Source organism: Mastigoproctus giganteus, chromosome 5 (assembly GCF_048544385.1).
Source record: "Mastigoproctus giganteus isolate SK-2022 chromosome 5, ASM4854438v1, whole genome shotgun sequence".
Lineage (NCBI taxonomy): Eukaryota > Metazoa > Arthropoda > Arachnida > Uropygi > Thelyphonidae > Mastigoproctus > Mastigoproctus giganteus.
Window position 1 is genome coordinate 185,802,993 of NC_143579.1, and position 22,599 is coordinate 185,825,591.

Consider the following 22,599-nt stretch of genomic DNA (forward strand, 5'->3'; position numbering starts at 1 on the left):
GCTTCCTCGGTTTTTTTCCATTTGATAGACAGGTTTGCTATTTTTGTTAAAATGTTTGGCATAGTCAGTGCTTGTTCATCTGGGCTACAGTTGCCCGATCTAGACCACTCATTTTCCTGTTTTTGCAGCTCAGCTGCTGTATGTTCTGCGAAAATCTACCAGTTTGCCTTTTTTAGGTTATACCTTTTGATATCCAACAAGGAGTATTGGGTTGTTTGTAATTGCCTGTTTAGTTTGAAGGTAATGGTTCTATGATGTGATGTGGTCCATGCTGACTGGACACACCAGTCTGTAATTTTATAGGCTATTGAATTGGTGGCAAGAGTGACATCAATGGCACTCCCCCTAGAAGTTGGTAAGTTATTAGGTTGATTTATCACTTGAAAGGGTGAGGTAGCTATAAAATCTTAATATACCTGGCCATTGTGTGTGTGCCTGCTCTGTCTTCTGTACAGTTATGCCATAAGGCTGACCAGCAGTTGACATCAGCACACACTATGATATTTGTAGGTAGCAGGTCTGTGACTGCTTGTAAATATTCTATAGTAGGATTTATATCTTCACTAAGTCTGGAATAAAGTGAGATAACATAGAACTGTCCCACAGCACTAATGATATGAACGCACACTGCCATTGAGGAGCAGAGGTGACCCACCTTTGTGACTGTAAGGTCAGTGTTTTTAATTACTATTGCTGTAGAAGGGGCAGCTGAGGTGTTATCTATGATTTTATAGCTTCTTGGGTATCCTTGAACCCTACTCATATGTGTGTATGGTTCTTGGAGTACCAAGATGTTTATGTCATTTTCTTCTAATTTGAGCTTGATCTGATCTACAACAGCTCTTGCTCTTTGAGCATTCAATTGGATGAGATTTAGAGCCCTAGTCATGTTTATATTTTCAAGCTGGCCCATAACTGGTCCTAGACTGTATAAGTTTTACCATATTTTATAGCAGAAGCATTTGTCATCCCTGATGCTGTGTGCATACTCAGTCAGCTGTGCTGCCTTGCAGGTAGCACATTCTGGCTGCTGCTCAGACTTATTTTTGCAGCTTTTGTAATCGTGGCCAGTGACTGCACAGTGACCACAGACAGGTTCTTTTTGACTGCAATCCTGGCAGTATGCCCATACCATGACATTTAAAACATTTTTGTATGGGGAAATGTTCCCTGAATCTGTCCAGCCAGCATAGATTCTCTGGTGTTCCTGCAGTGCCTTCCATATTTTAGGTGTAATTTCTGCTGTTTTATTAAATAATCCATTTCTTTTGCTTTTACTTCCTCTTTTTAGAAGAAATTCAACAGCAAATTCGGAAATGTTCCCTGAATCTGTCCAGCCAGCATAGATTCTCTGGTGTTCCTGCAGTGCCTTCCATATTTTAGGTGTAATTTCTGCTGTTATATTAAATAATCCATTTCTTTTGCTTTTACTTCCTCTTTTTAGAAGAAATTCAACAGCAAATTCATCTATTGTCATTATGATACTGAAGTTTTTATAGTATACAGGAACTCCCCGACTTACGGAAATTTGACTTTACGTAAGTTTTTGCCTGCCGGTGCAAACTTAAAAAGTTTGTGGAAACAACGTATTCTGCATCCTGTTGGAATAAATGGTTTTCGTGAAAATATTGTAATGTGAACCCAATAACGCATTGCTGCTTTTTTTTTTTTTTTTTTTAATTCGTTCCAAGTCCTTGGAAGTTAAAATTTCACTATATTACTAAGCTATTTATCTCTCTAAAAGGTCATATTTCTAATGGAAATTGCATTACCCTTTATCGTTATCATGTGTTCCCATTATAAGAATCAATTTTGAATGCCTTTGTGATATTTTTCTAAAGCACATTTCTGGAGGTCATGACCAAAAATCAATAAAAACAATTTGCACTTTCTGATTTATTGGGCTTTTCTGTTAGTGCACCTAATTATAAATGGATAGTAAACTCAATCTTATTGCATTCGTAATAATACCGATAACTGCAATTGTGTGGGTTTTTACACTATTATGGTGAAGGCCGTCTCCGTAGCCAGGTGGGCAGGAGCAGCAGTGCGTAGCACACGCTCCTTGATTAGACCGGGGTTCGAGCCCGTGACTACCAAATACGGAGGATGCGGAAAGGTCAGGGAATGACCACCGCATATCCTCGGAGCAATATAGCCTTAGTTGCTAATGCTCCTTAAAAACCAAATAAACAACAACATATTATGGTGAAATGTGTTCCCCTTCACTGAAATCTTCAATCATATGAAAAACAAATTTTCAGAAATTTCTCTTCATTCCTATTTACGTATTATAATGATGAAGGCAAAGCAACCAACGGAAAGTGCAAGTGGTAGTAGTACCAGGAAACGAAACAAAATTGATTTAGAAATGAAGATGAAAATGATTAAGAAGTATGAAGCAGGACAAAGTTTGACATCTATTTCATGGGAATTAGGTCTCACTGCTTCAATAGTGAATACTATTTTAAAGGACAGTGTGCATATAAAAGAACATGTCAAAGGATCAATGCACTTAAGATCAACAGTGATCACAAAACAGCATTCAGGTGCTATATCAAAGATAGAACAGCTGTTAATAATATGGATGGAAAATCAGATTCAGAAGTGAGTGCCCCTGAGTCTAATGACTATTGAATCAAAAGCAACAAGTATTTATAAAGATATTAAGGATAAGTACGGCGAATCTCAACCCAAGTTCGTGTCAAGCAACAAGTGGTTTAATAGGTTCAAGCATCACGCTGGTTTCCACGATGTTAAAATATGCGGTGAAGTCGCCAGTGCCAATTCTGCAGCTGCAGAGAAATTTTGTGATGTGGAGGAAAATAGGAAAATACAATGCCAGGTTTCAAGGCATCAAAAGATGGGGCCACGCTCTTGCTTGGGGCAAATGCAGTGGGAGATTACAGATTAAAATCACTGCTTGTGTACCATTCTGGAAATCCTCATGCATTTGAGGGCATCAATAAAGCCACCCTATCTGTGCATTTCCCATCGAATCAGAGAGCGTGGATAACAATATCTCTCTTTGAGGATTAGTTTAAATGCTGCTTCATTTCTGAGGTTGAAAAATATTGTAAATACAACGACGTTCCTCTCAAGATTTTGCTTATGGACATCCTACGCATCTAGATGATTTCAATTCAAATGTGAGTCATATTTCTACCACCAAACATGACTTCACTCATCCAATCTATGGATCAGGGTGTTATTTCGAATTTAAAAGCATACTATTTATGCACAACATTTGCTCAGGCATTGTCTGCAGTAGACGAGAAAAATTTTACATTAAGAGAATTTTGGAAATCTTACAATATTTACCATGCCATCTTAAACATTAATAAGGCCTGGGCAGAAATTACTAAAAGTTGTTTAAATGGCGCATGGAAGACAATATGCTCATGGCATATAAAAGGCTATGAAGGATTTGAAAAAGACGAATCATTTGAAGAGGTTACAGATAAGATTGTAAAGGTTGCAAAGCTACTTCAGTTGGAGGTTGGTGCTAAAGACGTGGAGGAGTTTAATAGAGGAAGAAGAAGAGAAGGAATTATATAACGAATAACATATTGACTTGCAGGCAGCAATAGTGAAAGAAGAAAATGCTGACAAAGCTCAAGATGAACCAAATGAGCAGCCGAGACGCTTCATCTCCAGAGAGAGATGGCAATGCATTTTGTGAAATTGTATCAGCAATGGCAAGGTTTGAGAAGATGGATCCCGACAGCAAATGATTCTTAAAAGTTAAGAGAGGTGAATAATATGCTTGCTTGCTACAAAGAAATCTACGATGAAAAGAAAAAAGCCAATGTACAGTCATCCATTAATGTTCTTTCGTAAAGTTAAACAAATCCCCTCTAACTCTCCACAGCCCTCAACCTCTGCAGTGACGTACTGATCAGCTGAAGACGTTGATTCTGGCAACGACGCTCGAGAGGTAAAACTGACATTATGCCATCTCCTCTCTTTTTTTGTAATTTTATCATTTTGAATTTTTTTTTAAATTGCACACTTTTGTAATTTTTCCTGTGCATGAAATAAAAAATTAAATAAATACAATAAATAATTCTATTTACATGTTTGTCGAATATATATATATATTTTTTTGATTCAATCAAATCAGTGAGCATAGTTGGGAGTGCTGCACAAACATGGGTGATATTCCCCGACTTACGTAGCATTCCGTGGAAAGTAACCCTTATGTAAGTCGGGAAGTTCTTGTATATCCATCATTAGGTCTTTTTCTAATGTTGCCTCTGGTACATCAAAAATTAAGATGGGAAGATATTTTTCCTTTTGGCTTTTCTGTCTTAAGTCCAAGTTTTGTGACGTCAGGTATTGCCTCTACCTTTTTTAAACGCTCTTTATTTGCTACTTCCAGTAGCACCCCATTTTCTTTCACTTTTCTCATACTGTTAATTTTTATGTCCTTTAAGTATGGCTTTAGTTATGTCATCACTGTTTCTTTGACAGCCTCACCGGATTTGTGGGCTGAGTCAGGCACTGCTTTTAGTATGACAATGTTTGTCTCCTTATTTCTGGGTGTTTGCTTTGTTTTGTTAACCTCTTTTTGCTGTGTAGCCACTGTTTTATTTGCCCTTGCTACTTGAGCATAACTTAATGTTTATTATTATTTTTTTTTCTTCTGTCACAGTTCCCACTTTGGTTTTTTAAACTCTATGACTCTTTGCTCCAAGGCTGTCCAGCAGTTTACTATTTATAGTCTTGTTGCAGATGTTACTCTATTTGTTTTCTTGTAGAGGAAGTCTTCTAAGTAAAGTTTTAATTCTTTAATTTGTTTGATTGGGTCTTGAATCTGGTTAATAGTTTCAAATCTTATTTCCAATTCTGTTTTGTTCTCTGTATTTTTAATACTACCTTTTTCTTTGTACTCTTTATTTTCTGTTTGATTTCTCCCTTTTTTTGGCCCTTTTCATACCAAAGGGGCCTGAGGGACATGCTTCAGTGTCTTCATTATTTATTTCCTCATTATTGTTGTGGGTTCTTTCCCTTAAAACTCTGATATCTGAGTCTGGGATATTCTCTATATTTAAGTTAGGGTTGTTTCCTGGTTTCTGCACTTTTTTATCCAATATTAAGTCATTTTGCCCATATTATATTTTGCTTTCCGTTGGGAGAAATAATTTGATGGCTATTCCCAAATTAGACCTGTTATAACCCAAGTAAGGCGCCTCCGTAGCCAGGTGGGAAGGAGCAGCAGTGCGTAGCACACGCTTCTTGATTAGACCGGGGTTCGAGCCCATCACCACCAAATACGGAGGATGCGGAAATGTCAGGGAATGACCACCGCATATTCCCGGAGCAATATGGCCTTAGTTGCTAATGCTCCTAAAAACCAAAACAACAACAACTAATAACCCAAGTAATGGGATTTCCCAGTTTCGTCAGAAATATTATCTTTAACAAAGGAAACTATCTTAAATCTGTTACTAGATCTAAGTTCCCCATTAAAGATAACCTTGATATAACTAGTTTTCAGTCTAATATAGTTAAGATTTTTGGACCCTTGAGGCGTAGGCAAGTCAAGGGTTCTGACAGTAAGATCGCTAGCGCTCTAGCGATCACGCCGTACAGAAATACACTCAAAAACACAAAAATATATATGAACTATCAAGAACAAAAACTCTTACCTCAAATAAATTATTCTCTTCATCTATGTTTACCTTAGAAATCAAGAGATCCATGTTAAATGCTTGAAATAAATATATAATCCAGCTGAGTCATCCTACGATCACTATCTGCCGTCTACATCAAGTCGAGCATCATGGAGATGCAACTGTTCACCTCCGCGACCACAGCGCCCTCAGCCGGTGATATAGTGAGGTGGTTGGTGCTTGTGCACCCAGTCCTGGAGGGTCGTAATAGCCTGATTTGCTGCAATTTCCAGTTCTGCCCAAGAATCTGCAGCGAGGATCAGGGTGAGGTCATCGGCGTAGGCAAGACGTCTGCACTTCGCCAAGGTCCATGTTTAGAAATTCATCGAGGATATAGCTCCAGAGAGGGGTCCAAGAACTGATCCCTGGGGACAGCCTGGTAAACCTGCTTGCCCACTGTGCAGAAGGGTGCCTGGACTATGATAGCTCTGTTTGTGAGATAACTTGAGATGACTGTATAGATTGTCAGGGAGATTTGCACATCTGAGCTTGTAGAGAATGCTCTGCCATCGCAGGGTGTCGAACGTCCCCGCAAAGTCAACAGATATAACTAATAGGTACTTGCGAATGCAGTTTTGGACCACTTCGGCAATGCATTCAAGCACGTCTGTTGTTGATTTTCCCAGTCTGAAACCAAATCGGTTTTTGGCAGGTAGATGGGCGGCATAGTAGTGTATATCTATTCTCTGCCTAAGGAGCTTCTCATAGACTTAACTCAGAATGGAGAGGAGAGCAATAGGGTGATAGAACTCCAGAAGATCTTGTGTAGTCGGGTTTTTTAGTATTAGCTTTATGCTTGCTATTTTCCACTCCGTAGGAAAGTATCGGGATACTCTACTTTATGCTTGGATTTCCCAGAAAAACAAGAAATATTGGTTGTGCGAAAGAACAATTGTTCATGTGGTATTGAGGTTCCCGCAATATCACCAAAAGCAAAGGCATCGATTTATGACTACCTCTAAGCCAGCCTGTTAATGTTCTTGAACATGAGCTACAGGATGGAGTCCATACTTTATCTTGATCTCCGACCTTACATACAAAACAGAGTTCGTAGGCTTTTCTAACAAGTTGTGATAGTGGCTTCCACTGCGATTTTAATACCACTTCTCTGCAAATGTTATCAGGCTTATTTCAGCAAGAACGCAACATATTTCATGTACAGTTGAGGTATGCACACATAAGAACACAATTAAGAAATTGTAGATTTTTATATCTAATTTAAACATTGTTCACAATTTACACTAATGCACACAACACATGTTTACGAACACTAATTCACTAAAACACTTGTTCGCTTTGTTCACTCACTCTCTGAAACACACACACTTTTTGAAATACGAAAGTGTTTGCTTGGTGCAGAAATCTCTCATATATATACCGGTAGAGAAGTTTCTAGAAGGCTAACAATGTTTCACAATGACTCCATTAAAAGCTCAAGAACCTTCCAGAAATATCCTGACATTTCTTTCACATGTAACAATATTGTAGAATGTAGTAGTATGCCACATGTGATGCAAAAAAAATTACAAAACAATTCCCTCTAAATGTTTATCCAGTTCCTCCTTAAATTTATTTAACCTATCAACTTTCACAACAACAGATGGAAGTTTGTTCCAGCAATTAACCACCCACTGGCTAAAGGAAAATTTCCGCACATCTATTCTACATCTGTCTTTCTTCAATTTGAATTAATGCCTCCTTAGGTTCGTAATCTGAACAAGTGAAAGAATCCCATCAGAATTCAGCGTGTTCAACCCATTCAAGGCCTTATACACCTCAATCAGATCACCTCACAGGTGCCTAGTGTCCAGCCGCTGAAATTTGCAGAACTTAAGACTCTCTTGGTAAGAGGATCCCTTCACCCCTCACCAATCTTGTTGCCCTTCTTGTTGCCCTTTTCACTCAAGCAAATCTACATCCTTTAGATTTAGGATGGAGATTTAATGGAACATTCCATTAGAGAATGTTTTGTAACATTTTCTAATGTAGAAAGCTCCTGAATGCTCTATAGAAAAATAAATAGATGGAAGAGATGACCGAAAACCAGGTCTTGGTTTTCAGTCATTAACCTATGATATTTGAAAGCTGAGCGGAGTGAGAACTTTTTAAGCATATATCTGAGTTTTTGAACATATTTCCTACAAGAATCTGTTGAAATTATTTCAGGAAGGAAATTGATCCTGACCAGTGTAATCGAGTATAATAATTAGTAGCTAATTCTTAATGGAAATAACTATCAGAATAAATGGCTCTTTAAAGTCATGATAGAGAAACATGCCATTCTTATGTGTAAGTACTTGCTTACCTCAGGATATTCTTTTGCTAAATTTTGGTATTCACAAGGATCTTTAACAACATTAAACAAACAAGGAGATACAGCTGGTTTGCAGTTGTAAGATGCATTAGTAGGTTTGTTCCCACAGTTTAGAGAAGGGCCACTTCTAGTACCTTCAGGTCCATACCATCCATCATAGTAACCATTATATACTGTACCTTGGATTAACTTAAAATCTTTAACTCTTATTGCAGAAACATCAAAAATTGGGTCAATATTAAGAAGTACTTCAGTGCGAGGAGACCGATGATTATATTTAAGAACGTTCCACATATTAAAACCATCAATTTTACCAAGAGATTTAACATCACCACCTGTCAGTAAAAAATATATATCTGAACAGTTTCCTAACAGTTTCAGTAAAAGATCATAAATAAAAATATATGGTAATATTCTTTGCTTCAAGTTATATTTTAAAGTATAAGAAAATACTAAAACTATCAATTTATTTACAACTAAGAACATACATAAAATTATAAGGGTGGACATTTATAAATATTTATTAATTTTTGTTACAAATATTATATTCACTGCAAAAATAAAAATATTATTCAGAATGGTAGTAGTTATTTAAAAAAAAAAACACCTGTAACTTAAGGTGATATAGGATCATTTTTTAAAAATCCTCTATGCGTATAATGCAATCATAAATGAATATCTAACTGAATTTTTTCCTACTCAAAATACAAATGGATGAAAGTGTGAGCTGCATTTCTTAATAGGGAGAAGGCAAAACAACAACAGTCACAAAATTTTATTATTATTGATTATTCTCCCCCACCTTCGAGAGCTTACCATTGAGAAGGTGTACATGAATGGATTTTGTTTTGGTATGCTACAACTTGTGGACCTTGCTTTGGCATGCTCCAACTTGAGTATCTTGCAATAAGAAGATTTATCTTATTCTCATTAAGAATAACACAAGGTTTAATGCTACCAAAATTAAATATTACTAGAAAACCCACTGTACTATGCAAGTAATCACAGGACTATTCCAGTAATTATATCACTGAAATAGCTTGGTGCTGGTGGGGGGGTGGAAGCTGGAAGAACTAGTTTCATGAATATAAGTATTCCTAAGCATTTTTAAAAAGAATGGGCTGAAGAGCTCACAGCACAAATTTATAACTTCAAAAAATTAAATTATGCATCAAAACAACTGACAGGTGATTCATGTCAGAAAAAATATGTTAAAATATATATTATCATATATATCAAAAGATATATGCTCAAAGAAAAATGAAAAATCAAACCTGTTGGAAAAATGTTATCAAAAAAGTACACCCTGCAATGCATGTAGTTGGTTGTGTGTTCTAGTAATAATAAACTACTGGCTAAACCAAACACAAATTATTAATCATGAATAAATTTGTCAAATTTCCTTACCCTATGCTAAATCTAAAAAAACAGATACATACAGTATGGGACCCTATATTTGGTATCCCAAAATCCTGAAGGACCTTAATTAAAAGGATTGACAAAATCCATTTTTTTTAATCCAATTATGTGGTGCCACTCCACTAGGGCTTACAATACCGGTCAAAATCTTAATACCGGTATTTTGGTATTTTTCATTTATGAAACTGGTATTAATATCGGTATTCCAAAAAACACGTTTTTCTCAATAAATTTTGATGACAGTTAATAAAGTAAGTAAAAAAACAAATACTGTAATTACTTGAATTCAAGTTTTAAATAAACATTTATTGCAATAATAAATATTCTGAAAAAAGTCATTAAAAATACAGTTATTCTAAAAACAAAAAAAAATACATATCGTTACTGCAAAGTTTAGTTATGTTCAAGCATTAGCATTAGTAGAGGCATTTGATGCAAGAAAGCAAGCTTATGCAGCATCAGCCAAAAAAAAATAAATAAATAAATATATAAAAAAATAATAAATAAATAAATAAAAAATAATAAATAACCACTTCCACTTCACCCCTCTGTTCGTTCGAAATACCTGTCCAGCTGAGCCTTAAACTTATTTAGGCTATCAACTTCCACGACAAGGGATGCAAGTTTATTCCACCAACCAACCAACCGCTGGTTAAAGGCAAATTTCCTCACGTCTATCCTACATCTGTCTTTTCTCAATTTGAATTTATGCCCTCCCATGTGATTATTCTGAGCAAGAGGAAGAATCCCATCAGCATTGAGCATGCTCAAACCATTCAAGGCTTTATACATCTCTATCAGATCACCTCGCTGGTGCCTAGTCTCCAGACACTGTAATTTGCAAAACTTAAGCCTTTCTTCGTAAGAGCACCCCTTTGTTCCATTCACTAATCTTGTTGCCCTTCTCTGTACTCATTCCAGCATCTCTACATCCTTCTTGAAATGAGGCCTCCAGACCTGTATACAGTACTCTAGGTGTGGTCTGACCATTGCCTTATACAATGGAATAATCACCTCCTTATCCCTGCTAGAAAAATTCCTATATATCATCGACAATACACCATGAGCTACTCTTGCAGCCCGTCTACACTGCTCAGAAAATTTCATATCTGCCTGCACAACCACCCCAGGTCCCTTTCATTCTCTACCACTGTCAGTGTAGTACCACAGAATTGATACGTTGCTCTGGGGTTGCTGTTTCCCATATGTAGTACTTTACATTTGTCAATGTTAAACTTCATTTGCCACCTCGAAGCCCATCTGCTCAACCTTTCCAGATCCTGTTGCAGTAGCATAGTGTCAGTAGTGTCCTTGACAACCCTGCCAACCTTTGTATCGTCGGCAAACTTGGACATTAAGCTTGATATACCATCATCGATATCATTTATAAATACCGAAAACAATAATGGACCCAATACTGAACCCTGAGGGACTCCACTAATAACATTAGTCCATGATGAGCAGTGTCCATTGATTACCACTCTCTGTCTTCTCCCCCTCAACCACCCCTTTATCCACAGCAGCAATTTGCCTCCAATGCCACACTGCTCCAATTTGTGTAGCAGTCTTCCATGTGCAACAGTATCAAAAGTCTTTCTAAGATCCAAGTATATAATATCAAAGTTATTCCCTGCATCCAGTTCTTTTGTGACTGCATCATAGTATCCAATCAAATTGGTCAGGCAAGACTTCCCCTTAACAAAACCATGCTGTGTCTGAGCTATGACTGAAGTCTTGTCTAGATGATCCTGCAGTGCTTCTTTAACCAGTGCCTCCATTAATTTTACAGGAACAGAAGTTAAACTAACAGGTCTATAATTATTTGTGTCGCCCTTTGATCCTCCTTTGTGAATTGGGGTTACATTTGCACATCTCCAGTCCATGGGTACTTCCCCTGAGTCCAAGGAAGCTCTAATAATTATGGCTAAGGGTTTGCTTACTTCCTTTGCTGCTTCCTTTAATATAACTGGATAGATCCCATCCACCCCAGGTGCCTTTCTTGTATTTAGCATCCACACTACCTGTCTGCATAAAATGAGCTCTTAAGAAACATAAGCAATCAATAGTATGATCGTTTAAAATGGATCTAATTTTGGTACATATTTGATTAGCGGCAGAAAACGCCCTTTCGGATTCTGTTCTGGTACTAAGATAATCGTAGATGATCTCAGTCCATATTTTCTAGGCTTTGAACGTTTTTAGCAAAAATAGTTAAAAGTATTTCATTAATTTCTGACTCAAGTTCATCTTTTAAAATCTCTTTGGAGTCAGGCATTTTCTTATTTTGAAAAGAATTTGCAGAACACTGATGTTCTGTATCATGTTGGTCTTCCATGGTTGAATTATGTTCATCATTTTCTAAGGAGAAAGATGTTTTATTCAGCGAAGTATAATTTTCACAATAGTATCTTTACTGAGTCTGGGAGAGAGAGCAAAGAGTGGGGATAAGGAATAAAGAGAGGAAAGGGGGGAATCAGGAATTCTGCACATATATAAATGCAAAGAAGAGAAACACAAATCAGATCGGATGCATATGTAATTGCATGGGATAGTATTAGATACCCCAACTGATGTTGCAGATGAACTCGACAGTTACTTTGCATCAATATTTACAGAAGAAAAACCCTTCACATCAATGAGAAATTATGGGAGTGAAGTTGAAAAAAATGTAATTAATGATGTTGAAATTTCACATGTTGATTTAATGAGAAAACTTTTGCACCCACAGGTGAGTAAGGCTCCTGTGATTGATGGCATATATCCTATTATCTTAAAGGATGCAGCAAGTGAGTGCATTCAACCATTAAGGTTAGTTATGAGAGCATCACTGGACTCAGGAGAGATTCCGTTGGATTGGTGTAAATTGGAACATAAAGGCGGTTCTAGGAGAGTAAAGGGAAATTACTGACCGGCCAGTTTAATTTCAGTAGTAGGGAAAATCATGGAGACAATGATCAGGGGTGGAATTCAGGTGCATTTAGATGGAAATGGAATTCTGTAGGATACACAGCATGGTTTTGTAAAGGGAAAATAATGTTTAGCAAATCTGGTTAGCCATTTTGACAGGTCACTCGTGAGCTGGATTTAGAGAATAATTTCGACATTGTTTATTTAGATATCAGCAAAGCATTTGACTCAGTCCCATATGAGCGGTTATAAGTTGGAGCAGGCTGGAATCATAGGGAAAATCCTTAGATGGATAGCACGATGGCTTGAGGGCACCAGGCAGGGGATTGTGATAAATGGTTATTCCTCAGATTGGGTTAATGTAAGAAGTGGGATTCCCCAAGGATCAGTATTGGGACCACTGTTGTTTTTGATTATCTTAAATGACATCTATGAAGGGATATATGGTGTGATGTCTAAACTTGTAGATGATGTAAAGATCAGTTGAGTGGTTAATGATCACCGCCAAGCAGAGCTTCTTCAGAGTGACCTGGATAGACGTCCGGGATTGTAAAAAAAGTGGCAGCTATATGCTTTAATTCAGCAAAATGCAAGGTCTTACACCTGGGGAGCAGCAACCCCAAAATAACTTATACACTTGGTGGAGTTGAACTAAAGTCAGTAGTGGAAGAATGGGACTTGGGAGTTACGATACAGTCAGACATGAAGTTGTCCAAGAATTGTGGACAGGTTGTAATGTTGCATGGTGTCCTATCGATGATTTATCGAACATTTGCTAGTAGAGATAAGGACATCATAATCACATAAAGGTGATTTTATAATCTTTATGTGATTAAATTATAAACTTTTTTTTTTTAAATTAATACCGAAAAACCAGTATTTTTGTATCAATACTGGTATTTGCATACCGGAAAAAAATGACCGGTATTGTAAGCCCTACGCTCCACCCACCTACCTATCCAAACATAGTAGACTGACAATCATTTGTTCATGAAATTTTAATAGTTGCCATTCTTATTCAATAAACGATATTTTCTTTTTTTATTTACTAAAGTAACTACAGTCAATAAATATAGAGCCATAATGATATGATAGGAAACCTAGGCATTTGCCTAGGTTGCCTACCATATCACTATGTGTGTGGGGGGGCACATCACCATCATGTTGACGCTCTGTGAAGTTATATGTGCATTTGTCACATTATTGATGTCTGTCACACATTATACTATACTACAGTGCTAGTATCTCTGATGCATTATTCGCAAGTTGAATTTCAATGGGCACATGCAATTCGTATGAGTGAGAACACAACCATAGACAATTCTATGAGGTTAGAACCTTTCTTTGTCATGATTTTGTGCCAAAAAAACTAATATATTGTTTCATTTTATTTGTTTTTTAATAAACCCTATATCAAAATGAACAAAAACCTCTCAGAATTTCAAAAAAGAAAAAGCAAAAATGCACATGTATTGGAGAGTCAACAGGCTTCTAAATTTAGGAAATAGTGGTTTTCTTCAACTGAACAAGACAAAATTGAAGAAGAAACAATAAACAACAATGAAGAATCTCATAGTCTACCATTATTGACAGAAAACCAACATAATACTGATGAAATTCAAGCTGAATTCATCATCAGCCATTTCAATCCACTGCAGGATGAAGGCCTCTCCAGCAACTTTCCAGTTTCTTCTGTTTTGTGCAATGGCCATCCATTTACTACCTATGAACACATGAATTTCATCTGTCCATCTCTGTTATTGTCATCTGGCTTTTCTTTTAGTTCCTCTTCGATACCATTCTGTTATTTTCTTAGTCCATCTGTCATCATATCTTTGAGCTATGTGTCCTGCCCAAGACATTTCATTTCAGTTCTTCAGTTTTGATAAGAATGTCCTTTATCTGTGTTTGCTGCCTAATTCATGTGTTTCTCTTCTTATCTAACAGTCTGGTTCCTAATATAATTCGTTCCATTCTTTGCTATGTAGTTTTCAACTTCTCTTCCATTCTTTTGGTGAGTGGCCAAGTTTCACTTCCATAAGTCATGGTGGAGTATATACTAGTTCATTATTTTAGGTTTCAGACAAATTGGGATATTGCTCCTCAGTATGTGGCTATATTTCCTGAATGCTATCCATCCAAAATTTATTCTTCTCTTGACTTCCAGCCATTTACCATTATTACAGCTAATGGCTTGTCCCAGATAAGTATATGAATCCACCTTTTCAATTGTTGTTGTTGTTAGTTAGTTTTTAGGAGCATTAGCAACTAAGGCCATATTGCTCCGGGGATATGCGGTGGTCATGGGCTCGAACCACGGTCTAATCAAGAAGCATGTGCTACGCACTACTGCTGCTTCTGGCTACGGAGGCGCCACCTTTTCAATTACTGCTTCTTCAATGATTATATCTCTTTCTGTGGCATACTTGTTCATCATTACTTTTGTTTTAGCCATATTCATCTTTAGTCCGAAATCCTTACTAACTCTGCATAACTGATTAAGATTTTTCTTTAATTCTTTGGTATCATGGCTTATGATCACAATGTCATCTGCAAATCGTAAATGGTCTAAGTACTCTCCATTTACATTGACTCCTTCAAGGGCAACAGTAAACAACTTCAGAGATATTGTCTCCTTGTCAAACTCCTTTCTCAATTTTAAATTTGGTACTGTCTTTGTCTAGTCTAATAAAGGAGGTAGCGTTCTCATATATTTTCTTCAAAATCAAGGTGTATGGGGTGCCTATGCTTGTCTTTCCAGTGCCGAAACATTGCCTTACACATACAGAGTCAAATGCCTTTTCATAATCCACAAATGCCAGGCATAATGGTGTTTTATATTCATTTGCTTTCTCCATTAGCTGCAATATTACATGAAGGTGATCCACAGTTGAGAATCCTGTCCTAAAGCCAGCTTGCTCTTTTGGTTGATTCTCGTCACATATTCTTTCTAATCTGTTAGTAATGACTTGTAGATGTGGGACAACAAGCTAATTGTTCTACAATTTCCAATTTAACTCCTTATGCAACAAAATTATGATTGCATTATTCCACTCCTTAGGCATCACGCCTTTCCTAATGTATTTTGTGAAGAGTCTTGCCAGTTTCTGTCTCATGTCACTTCCTCCCAAATTTAAAAACTCTACAGTAACTTCATCTTCACCGGGGGCTTTCTGATTCTTCATTTTCTTCAATGCATGTTCTTCCTCATCAGGAAGGATATGTCGTATGTGTTGCTAATTTGTGATCCATCTTCCCCGCTGCTTGCATAATTTCCTCCCCCCTTATATAATTCTTTACAGTAGTCTTCTGCTATTTGATTGTGCCTTCTCTGTATTTATCAGTACACCATCACTATTCTTCAGTTTCAGTATCATTTGTCTTTCTGTTCATGGCTACTTATTTAAGTCCTTTGTTTTCCCTTAATGCTAGTTCTACTTTTTGTGTGTGTTAAATCTTCGACTAAAATAAAGAAAGCTAACACGAGAACTACCACAAACTTCAGGAAACTCACCAGGAGAAACTGGTTTGCTGCTACCGCAGTTTCTTCCTGCAGTCTCGGTAAACAAATGGTGCATGTTATCCGTAGTGGTGGTAGAAGTCAAAAGTATTGATTAGTTTTTTCTCATTATTAAAAGCAGATTATTGGAGTTCATGAGTGTTTTTGCAGCTGAAATTTACTTATGGGTACACCCTCCAGACTGTCCCAATCTTAGAATGTTTATTCCTCCCTTGCCGCTGTTTTAAAATAGGAAAAAACGACTTCTACTGCCACTACCAATAACACGCACTGTCTATTTACCGAGAATGTAGGGAGAAACTGTGGTAGCGAAAAACCAATTTTTCTGGGTTAGTTTCCCAAAGTTTGCAGTATTCTCATGTTGACTTTCTTTACCTTCGCCAAATCTTCTTATGTCCTCTCTGAGTCTCTTTCTAATGGCTTTTCATAACTCAGTATAATGAATTTTGTCATTGTTTATCCTTGTCATTGTTTGTGTTGCTCTTCATTTGTTATCTTCAGTTCATCATGACAAGTGTTTCTTGACTTATTTTTTCTTCCTTGGATTTCTTTGTACCTATAGGTTTCTTGGGCTTTATCGCTTTCAAAAATTGTTGTATTCCTTGTTGATATCTTAGTTCTGAAAGGTCTTGTATGTACCAGTATGTACTACTTTTTCTCATCTTCTGTTATCTCAAAAACCTTTGTATTATTTATTCAAGTCAATTTTTTTCTTTCTTTTCATCTATATCAAGTGTGCATCTTACCATTCTGCGAGCACTTCCAACATATATCTTGTTCAGGACGGCAACATCGTTCACAATATATTGTTATTATTATCTATATGGTGCAAGGAAGCCTGAGGCTTATGCTGCATCAGCCAGAAAAAAATTCTCCAGTTACTCAGAGAGAGAGAGAGAGAGAGAGAGAGAGAGAGAGAGAGAGAGAGAGAGAGAGAGAGAGAGTGTGTGTCAAATATAGAAGGGAATAACCAAAAAGAGAAGAGAGTGATGATATCCAACTCAGGACCCTGGGCGTGCCAAGAGCATACTCACCAGATGTGAACCCCTGTGGTTATCTTCTATTAGTGAAGATGAAGTCGATTTCATTAGTTGTTAATCTGTTTGGGCTCTTCCATGTTCACTTTCTGTTCACCTTTTCTTGAAAAAAAGTGTTCATTACTGACATTCCTCAACATCCTGCAAATTCCACAAGTCTTTCACCCCTTTCATTTCTTTCACCAATTCCAAAATTTCCTATAATTTCACTTTCTGCACTGTTTTGTCTCTTTCCAACCTTGTTGAAGTCCCCCATAATAATGGCATTGTGAGTTTCATCTAGAAGTCTTGCAATTTCGGTGTACATTTCTTCAACCTCTTCATCATCGTAGCTTGATGTTGGTGCATATATCATTATAACCTTTAGTTTGTACCTCTTAGAAATCTTGAGTAGTAGTTTTGAAACCCATGGTGATGTATTTTTGAATTCCAAAATAATGTTTTTTATATCTTTATGGACCAGAGAGCAGGGGTGGCTCATCCATAGGCACTGCCGCACCCCCAGCTATTTAGCTCTAGATATACAGTGAATGGAGTTATATGAAATTTTGTGAAGAACAATGCAACGCAATGAATATTTTTATTAACAGGACCCGGAAATAGTATGCGCATCCTCTATTTCCAGTAATCATTTCAATAATAAACGAATAAAAACACAAAATCGTTTCCAACTTTGAAGTTTAATTAACTGTAGGCCTCACTGTGCTTGTTTGTTTGTTATTTGGTTTAGGAGCATTAGCAACTAAGGCCATATTGCTCCGGGGATATGTGGTGGTCATTCCCTGACCTTTTCGCATCCTCCATATTTGGTGATGACGGGCTCGAACCCTAGTCTAATCAAGAAGCATGTGCTACGCACTGCTGCTCCTTCCCACCTGGCTACGGAGGTGCCTCCTCACTGTGCACCAGGCAGTGACACATTTTGCATTCCAGTGAATATCTTGTTGAATAGCTGGTTGCCAATATACATTTTTTATAGGTGAAACGAATCAAAGTCACTGTAAAGCACACAGTGCAGATTTCATCATTAACCATGATGGATGTGTAGCCACAATGTCGGTGTCTTTTCGTTATTTGCCCGAATTCCCATTAAGTAACTAAATAATCAGTGTTAAGTCAATACTCAACATTCAACAGTGTAATTATGTGATTACAGCTTAATTGTAAATTGAGCTTGAACTTGGTAAGTTGAAGTTATATTATGAGGTGATGTGTAAGTAAAACATTATTTCTACAACACTGGATTTTGTGAAATTTGATTCGATCATGGCCTCCATGCTTCTCCATGAAGTAAATCGCATGACAGTGAATAAACTTCAGCAACTTAGTTTTTCACAAATATCTCTCCAAGAAAAAAATGCAATAAAAAATGAAGGCCGCCCCACACCAAAGATTCAAATTTCTCAGCAGAATAAGTAATAATAAGAAATATATTCGCAGTTTTAAAACTGAATAGTACCAAAGGAAAAGTTAGCTTTGTGGTTGTGAAGTTAAAAATGCATTGTTTTGTTTTCCATATTTACTGTCTGGAGGTGACTTAATGTGAATAAAAGTTGCTTTACAAACATAAACAGAATGAAAGAAAAATTCTAAAACATGAGAGTTCGAAGAAACATTGATAATGTGATTTCACTATCGCTTTTAGGAAGCATAAATATTAAAGGAAAGCTTAGTGAGGCCTACAGACTTTCATTCTGCAAACATAACAGAAAAGTTACCAAGAATTGTGAGGTATTATCTAAAATAATAGACAGCATTAAATTTTGTGAACAATTTGAAATTCCTTTACGTGGGCATGACGAAAAAGACGATTCTAAAAATCCAGGAGTATTCAGAAGATTAATAAATTTCGCCTGTACATTAGATTCCAATTTAAAGAACCATTTAGAAAGTAATGCAGCATTTAAAGGCATTTCAAAAACTATTCAGAATGATATTCTTAACTGTTTGCTGCAAATATGCTGTGATGAAATAAAAAGAAAAATTAAAGAAGCTTCATTCGTAGCTATTATGGCTGGTGACACAACAGATGTTTCAGAACATATACAAATGGTAATTGTTCTGAGATATTATTATTATTATTATTAGCTATATGGTGCAAGGAAGCCTGAGGCTTATGCTGCACCAGGCAAAAAAAAATCCCGAGATACCCTTAGAGAGAGAGAGAGAGAGAGAGAGAGAGAGAGAGAGAGAGAGAGAGAGAGAGAGAGAGAGAGACAAAAGTAGAAAAAAATCATCAAGAAAGAGAAGAATGATGATATCCAGCTCAGGACCCTGGGTGTGCCAAGCCCATACTCACCAGATGTGAGCCCCTGGGAATGAACCGAATGTAGACATTTTTGGCCATTTTTGGGGGTTTTTTCACTCCGGAAAATCAAACAGCAGATGGAATATCAATGTGCATTCTAGATCAGTTAGACATAATCCTCAAAGGAAATACTCAAAAACTGGTTGCTCACATATTTGATGACGCAAGTGTGATGAAAGACAAGAAAGGGGGAGTTCAGGCTAAAATAAAAGAAGTGTACAAAAATGCACATTTTATTCACTGCTATACACACCAACTGAATCTGATGGTGAGAAATGCAGCAAGTAGTACCCGAGATTCAAGAATATTCTTTTCGAACCGCATGTCGATACCAATAATTTTCTCAAGATCACCACAGCATCTCTCTGTTCTCAGAAAGCATATGGATAGCCATGTTGCCCGACCTTCCCCTACAAGATGGAACTTCAATATACGTACAGTGAACAGCATTTATGAAAATTTTGAATCCTTAAAAAAGTGCATGGAGGAACTACAAGTGACACAAACACAGATAAGATGATTTCAGAAGCAAATGGAATTTTGCACATCTTGAGTAATGAAAAATTCGAGTTCTGGTTAGAACTTTTCCATCAGATAATACCTCACGTGGAAGTTATTTATAATCAAATGCAATATTGAGAAATTGAGACATTTAAAATACACGAATATATAGGAAACTTTAAAAATGCCATTCTAAAAATCAGGAATTCAATGTACTGTTAAAATCCTTCAAAAACACTCATGATTGAAGCGAATGAAGTATGTGACTATATAAGTGTTGACATAGGTGAGAGATATTCTTTTACAAAGCAATTAATTGCTGCTAAATTGTTTAACAAGGAGAACTTTGTTATTTTTTGTACGAAAATGCCCATGGAAGAGGAATGGGAGACTACTGAGGCATATCCCATGACTGAAAGAGAAAAACTTCTTACAGAATTACAAGTTTTCTATAGCAGACATGATCTACACAATTATTGAAAATTAACTGACTTGCTGAAATTTATCTCAGAAAATAATCTAGCTGAAGTTTATGGTGAACTTATAAAACTCATAAAAGTTCTTTTGACCATTCTAATGACTATTTCACAGCCCAAACGCTGCCATTCGACATTAAAAAGAATAAAAACATTTTTAAGGAGCACTATGAATCAGGAAAGGCTAAATGCTTAAGCAATGCTTTCAATAGAGAAAAGCTTGTTCAACAGTGCACCAAACTTGAATGAAAAAGTTATTAATCTATTTTTAACAAATAAAAACCGAAGAATGGATTTTGTTTTTAAATAAAAGTTCAAGTCTGTTAATGGTAAATGTCTAATTAATGTTTTGTATTATTTTTAACTTGCTTATTATTATTAATGTGTATGTCTAGATGTCTTATAACCAAGGCAATTTAATGTAACTTTAAGATTCAGTACTCCCAAATATCAGAGTCACGAGCCGCCACTGTCAGTAAGCCAACTCCACCTTCGCTCTTTTTGCTGTTTCCATTGGTGTACAGCAGATCTCCACTTGATAAACTTATAACTGATTCATTTCTTGTTCTTGTATCTGCTAGCTGATGATATTCCAATTCACATTTCCTAATTTCTTTTCCAGTTCTAATATCCTATCTTCACCGATGAGCAATCTTACATTGTAACAGGCCAAGTTCAGTTTCCGTGCATGGCAGCCTGGTCATACCCAGGGATTCTTAGCACCCTCTGCTTCTACTCTGATCCTCTCGATGCCATAAGAGGTGGGAGTGAAAGCCATTGGGGACTGAGGGCCATTTGTTTCACTGTGCTGTCATGTGCTGGAGAGTTTGGTCTTTGCCTCTTCATGCTGACCAGGCATCTTGAAGAGAACCACTCTACACATTCTTTACCACCAAAATGACATAACAGGGATTACCATCGAGAAGGTGTGCATGAGTGGATTTTAGAGAAGCAGGCTAACCGGACTTCTCCTAAATCTTCTAAAATAGAAAGATATTGGATCCATCAGTGTTTTAGACTCAGTGTCTAATAACAAACAGAATGCCTGTTCCCCATTCAAGCTGAATTAGTCAACATTAATTTGCTTCTACCAACTAAAATTGAGACAGACGCTGTTGAGAACCAAACTGGCTCTGAATTAGTTGACATTAATTCATCGCTATAAATCAAAATTGAGAAAGACATTGTTGAGAGCCAAATTAAATCAATAAACTTCAGCAGTCCTGTTAACTGGTCAAATTTAAATAAATTCAGGAGAGAATGTGCATTAAAAAATATGATAGATCAAGGTCTCAGTGCAGATCATTTACAAGGTACAAGAGAAGAATGTTCATTTAGTTAAATTATAGCCAAAATGTATTACCAACATATTAATCTCTTCAATCAGGAATATGTTTTTAACAAATAGGTTCATTATTTTTGATCAGGGAGTAAAATCTTATGTTAAAATAAAATAAATCTTCTATTGTTTATAATAATAATAAAAAAAAATAGTAATATTCTTTGTTGGTGACATTCAAATTTTCAACATAACATAAGTATAACTCATGACATATCCTTGGTTAACTCACAAAACTCGTAAAAAACCTTTGTCAAAATTTTTTAACAAAGTTCAACTGGTTGACATTTTAAATAATTGGCATTTACTAGTTGACATTTTGAATAATTGGCATTTCAGCCACTTTGATGTCTTGACCATATCAGCATTTTAATCCTGTTTGGAATTTTTTGGTATCAGTGTTTCCAGATAGTGGGATTTTTTAAATGCTGGCTTTTTGATTATCAGTAATTTGAAGTAAACCTGAAGTTGATTCTAAATAGCTGAAACAATTTATAGACATCAAGGATTTGAATACATATCATTCCCACCTTTGCTACCTTCTCACTGATGTATTTTCTTGATGATTAGAATAAACTAATGTTTACATCTGATTCTAACATCTCATTTGCTTAAAAAACATCTCTCAAAAATTTTTATATAATAGTATTTTACAATTAAACCCTAACAATATCTATCTATATACACAAATTAAATGAATCTCACCTGCAGCATGATATAAAGTAGGTAGCCAGTCTGTAACATGCATCAACTGTCTGGAAATTCTACCTTTCTTATGAAATAAAGTACTCCAAATAAATCCAACTCCACGAACTCCTCCCTCCCAAAGGGTACTCTTCACTCCTCTCAATGGCCAGTTTGATGCAGCATTACCATTCAGCCCATGAGCAGGACCACCATTATCAGTTGTGAATAAAATAATAGTATTGTCCAGTAGTCCCTTTGCTTTAAGACTGTTTACTATTATTCCAAATGAGTCATCCACAACTGACATCATAGCTATAAATAAAGTGTAAGAAATTATTAAAATAAAAGCAATTAATGAATACCTAACTCATCAAAATGCCAAACATACAAAATAAATGTTTTGTGTATGCTTAAAG

At 36.4% G+C, this 22,599-nt stretch overlaps 1 protein-coding gene across 1 annotated transcript in view; it reads right to left on the bottom strand.

Moving 5' to 3' along the window:
* The window catches only part of LOC150085928 (arylsulfatase B-like), a 143,810-nt gene that overhangs the window by 14,453 nt on the left and 106,758 nt on the right, over positions 1 to 22,599 (bottom strand). The window contains exons 8-9 of the mRNA XM_090374744.1: positions 22,202 to 22,495; positions 7,981 to 8,324 (exon numbers count right to left, since the gene is read on the bottom strand). Of these exons, the coding sequence (XP_090230870.1) occupies positions 7,981 to 8,324; positions 22,202 to 22,495 (638 nt within the window). The remainder of the gene's footprint in view (positions 1 to 7,980; positions 8,325 to 22,201; positions 22,496 to 22,599) is intronic.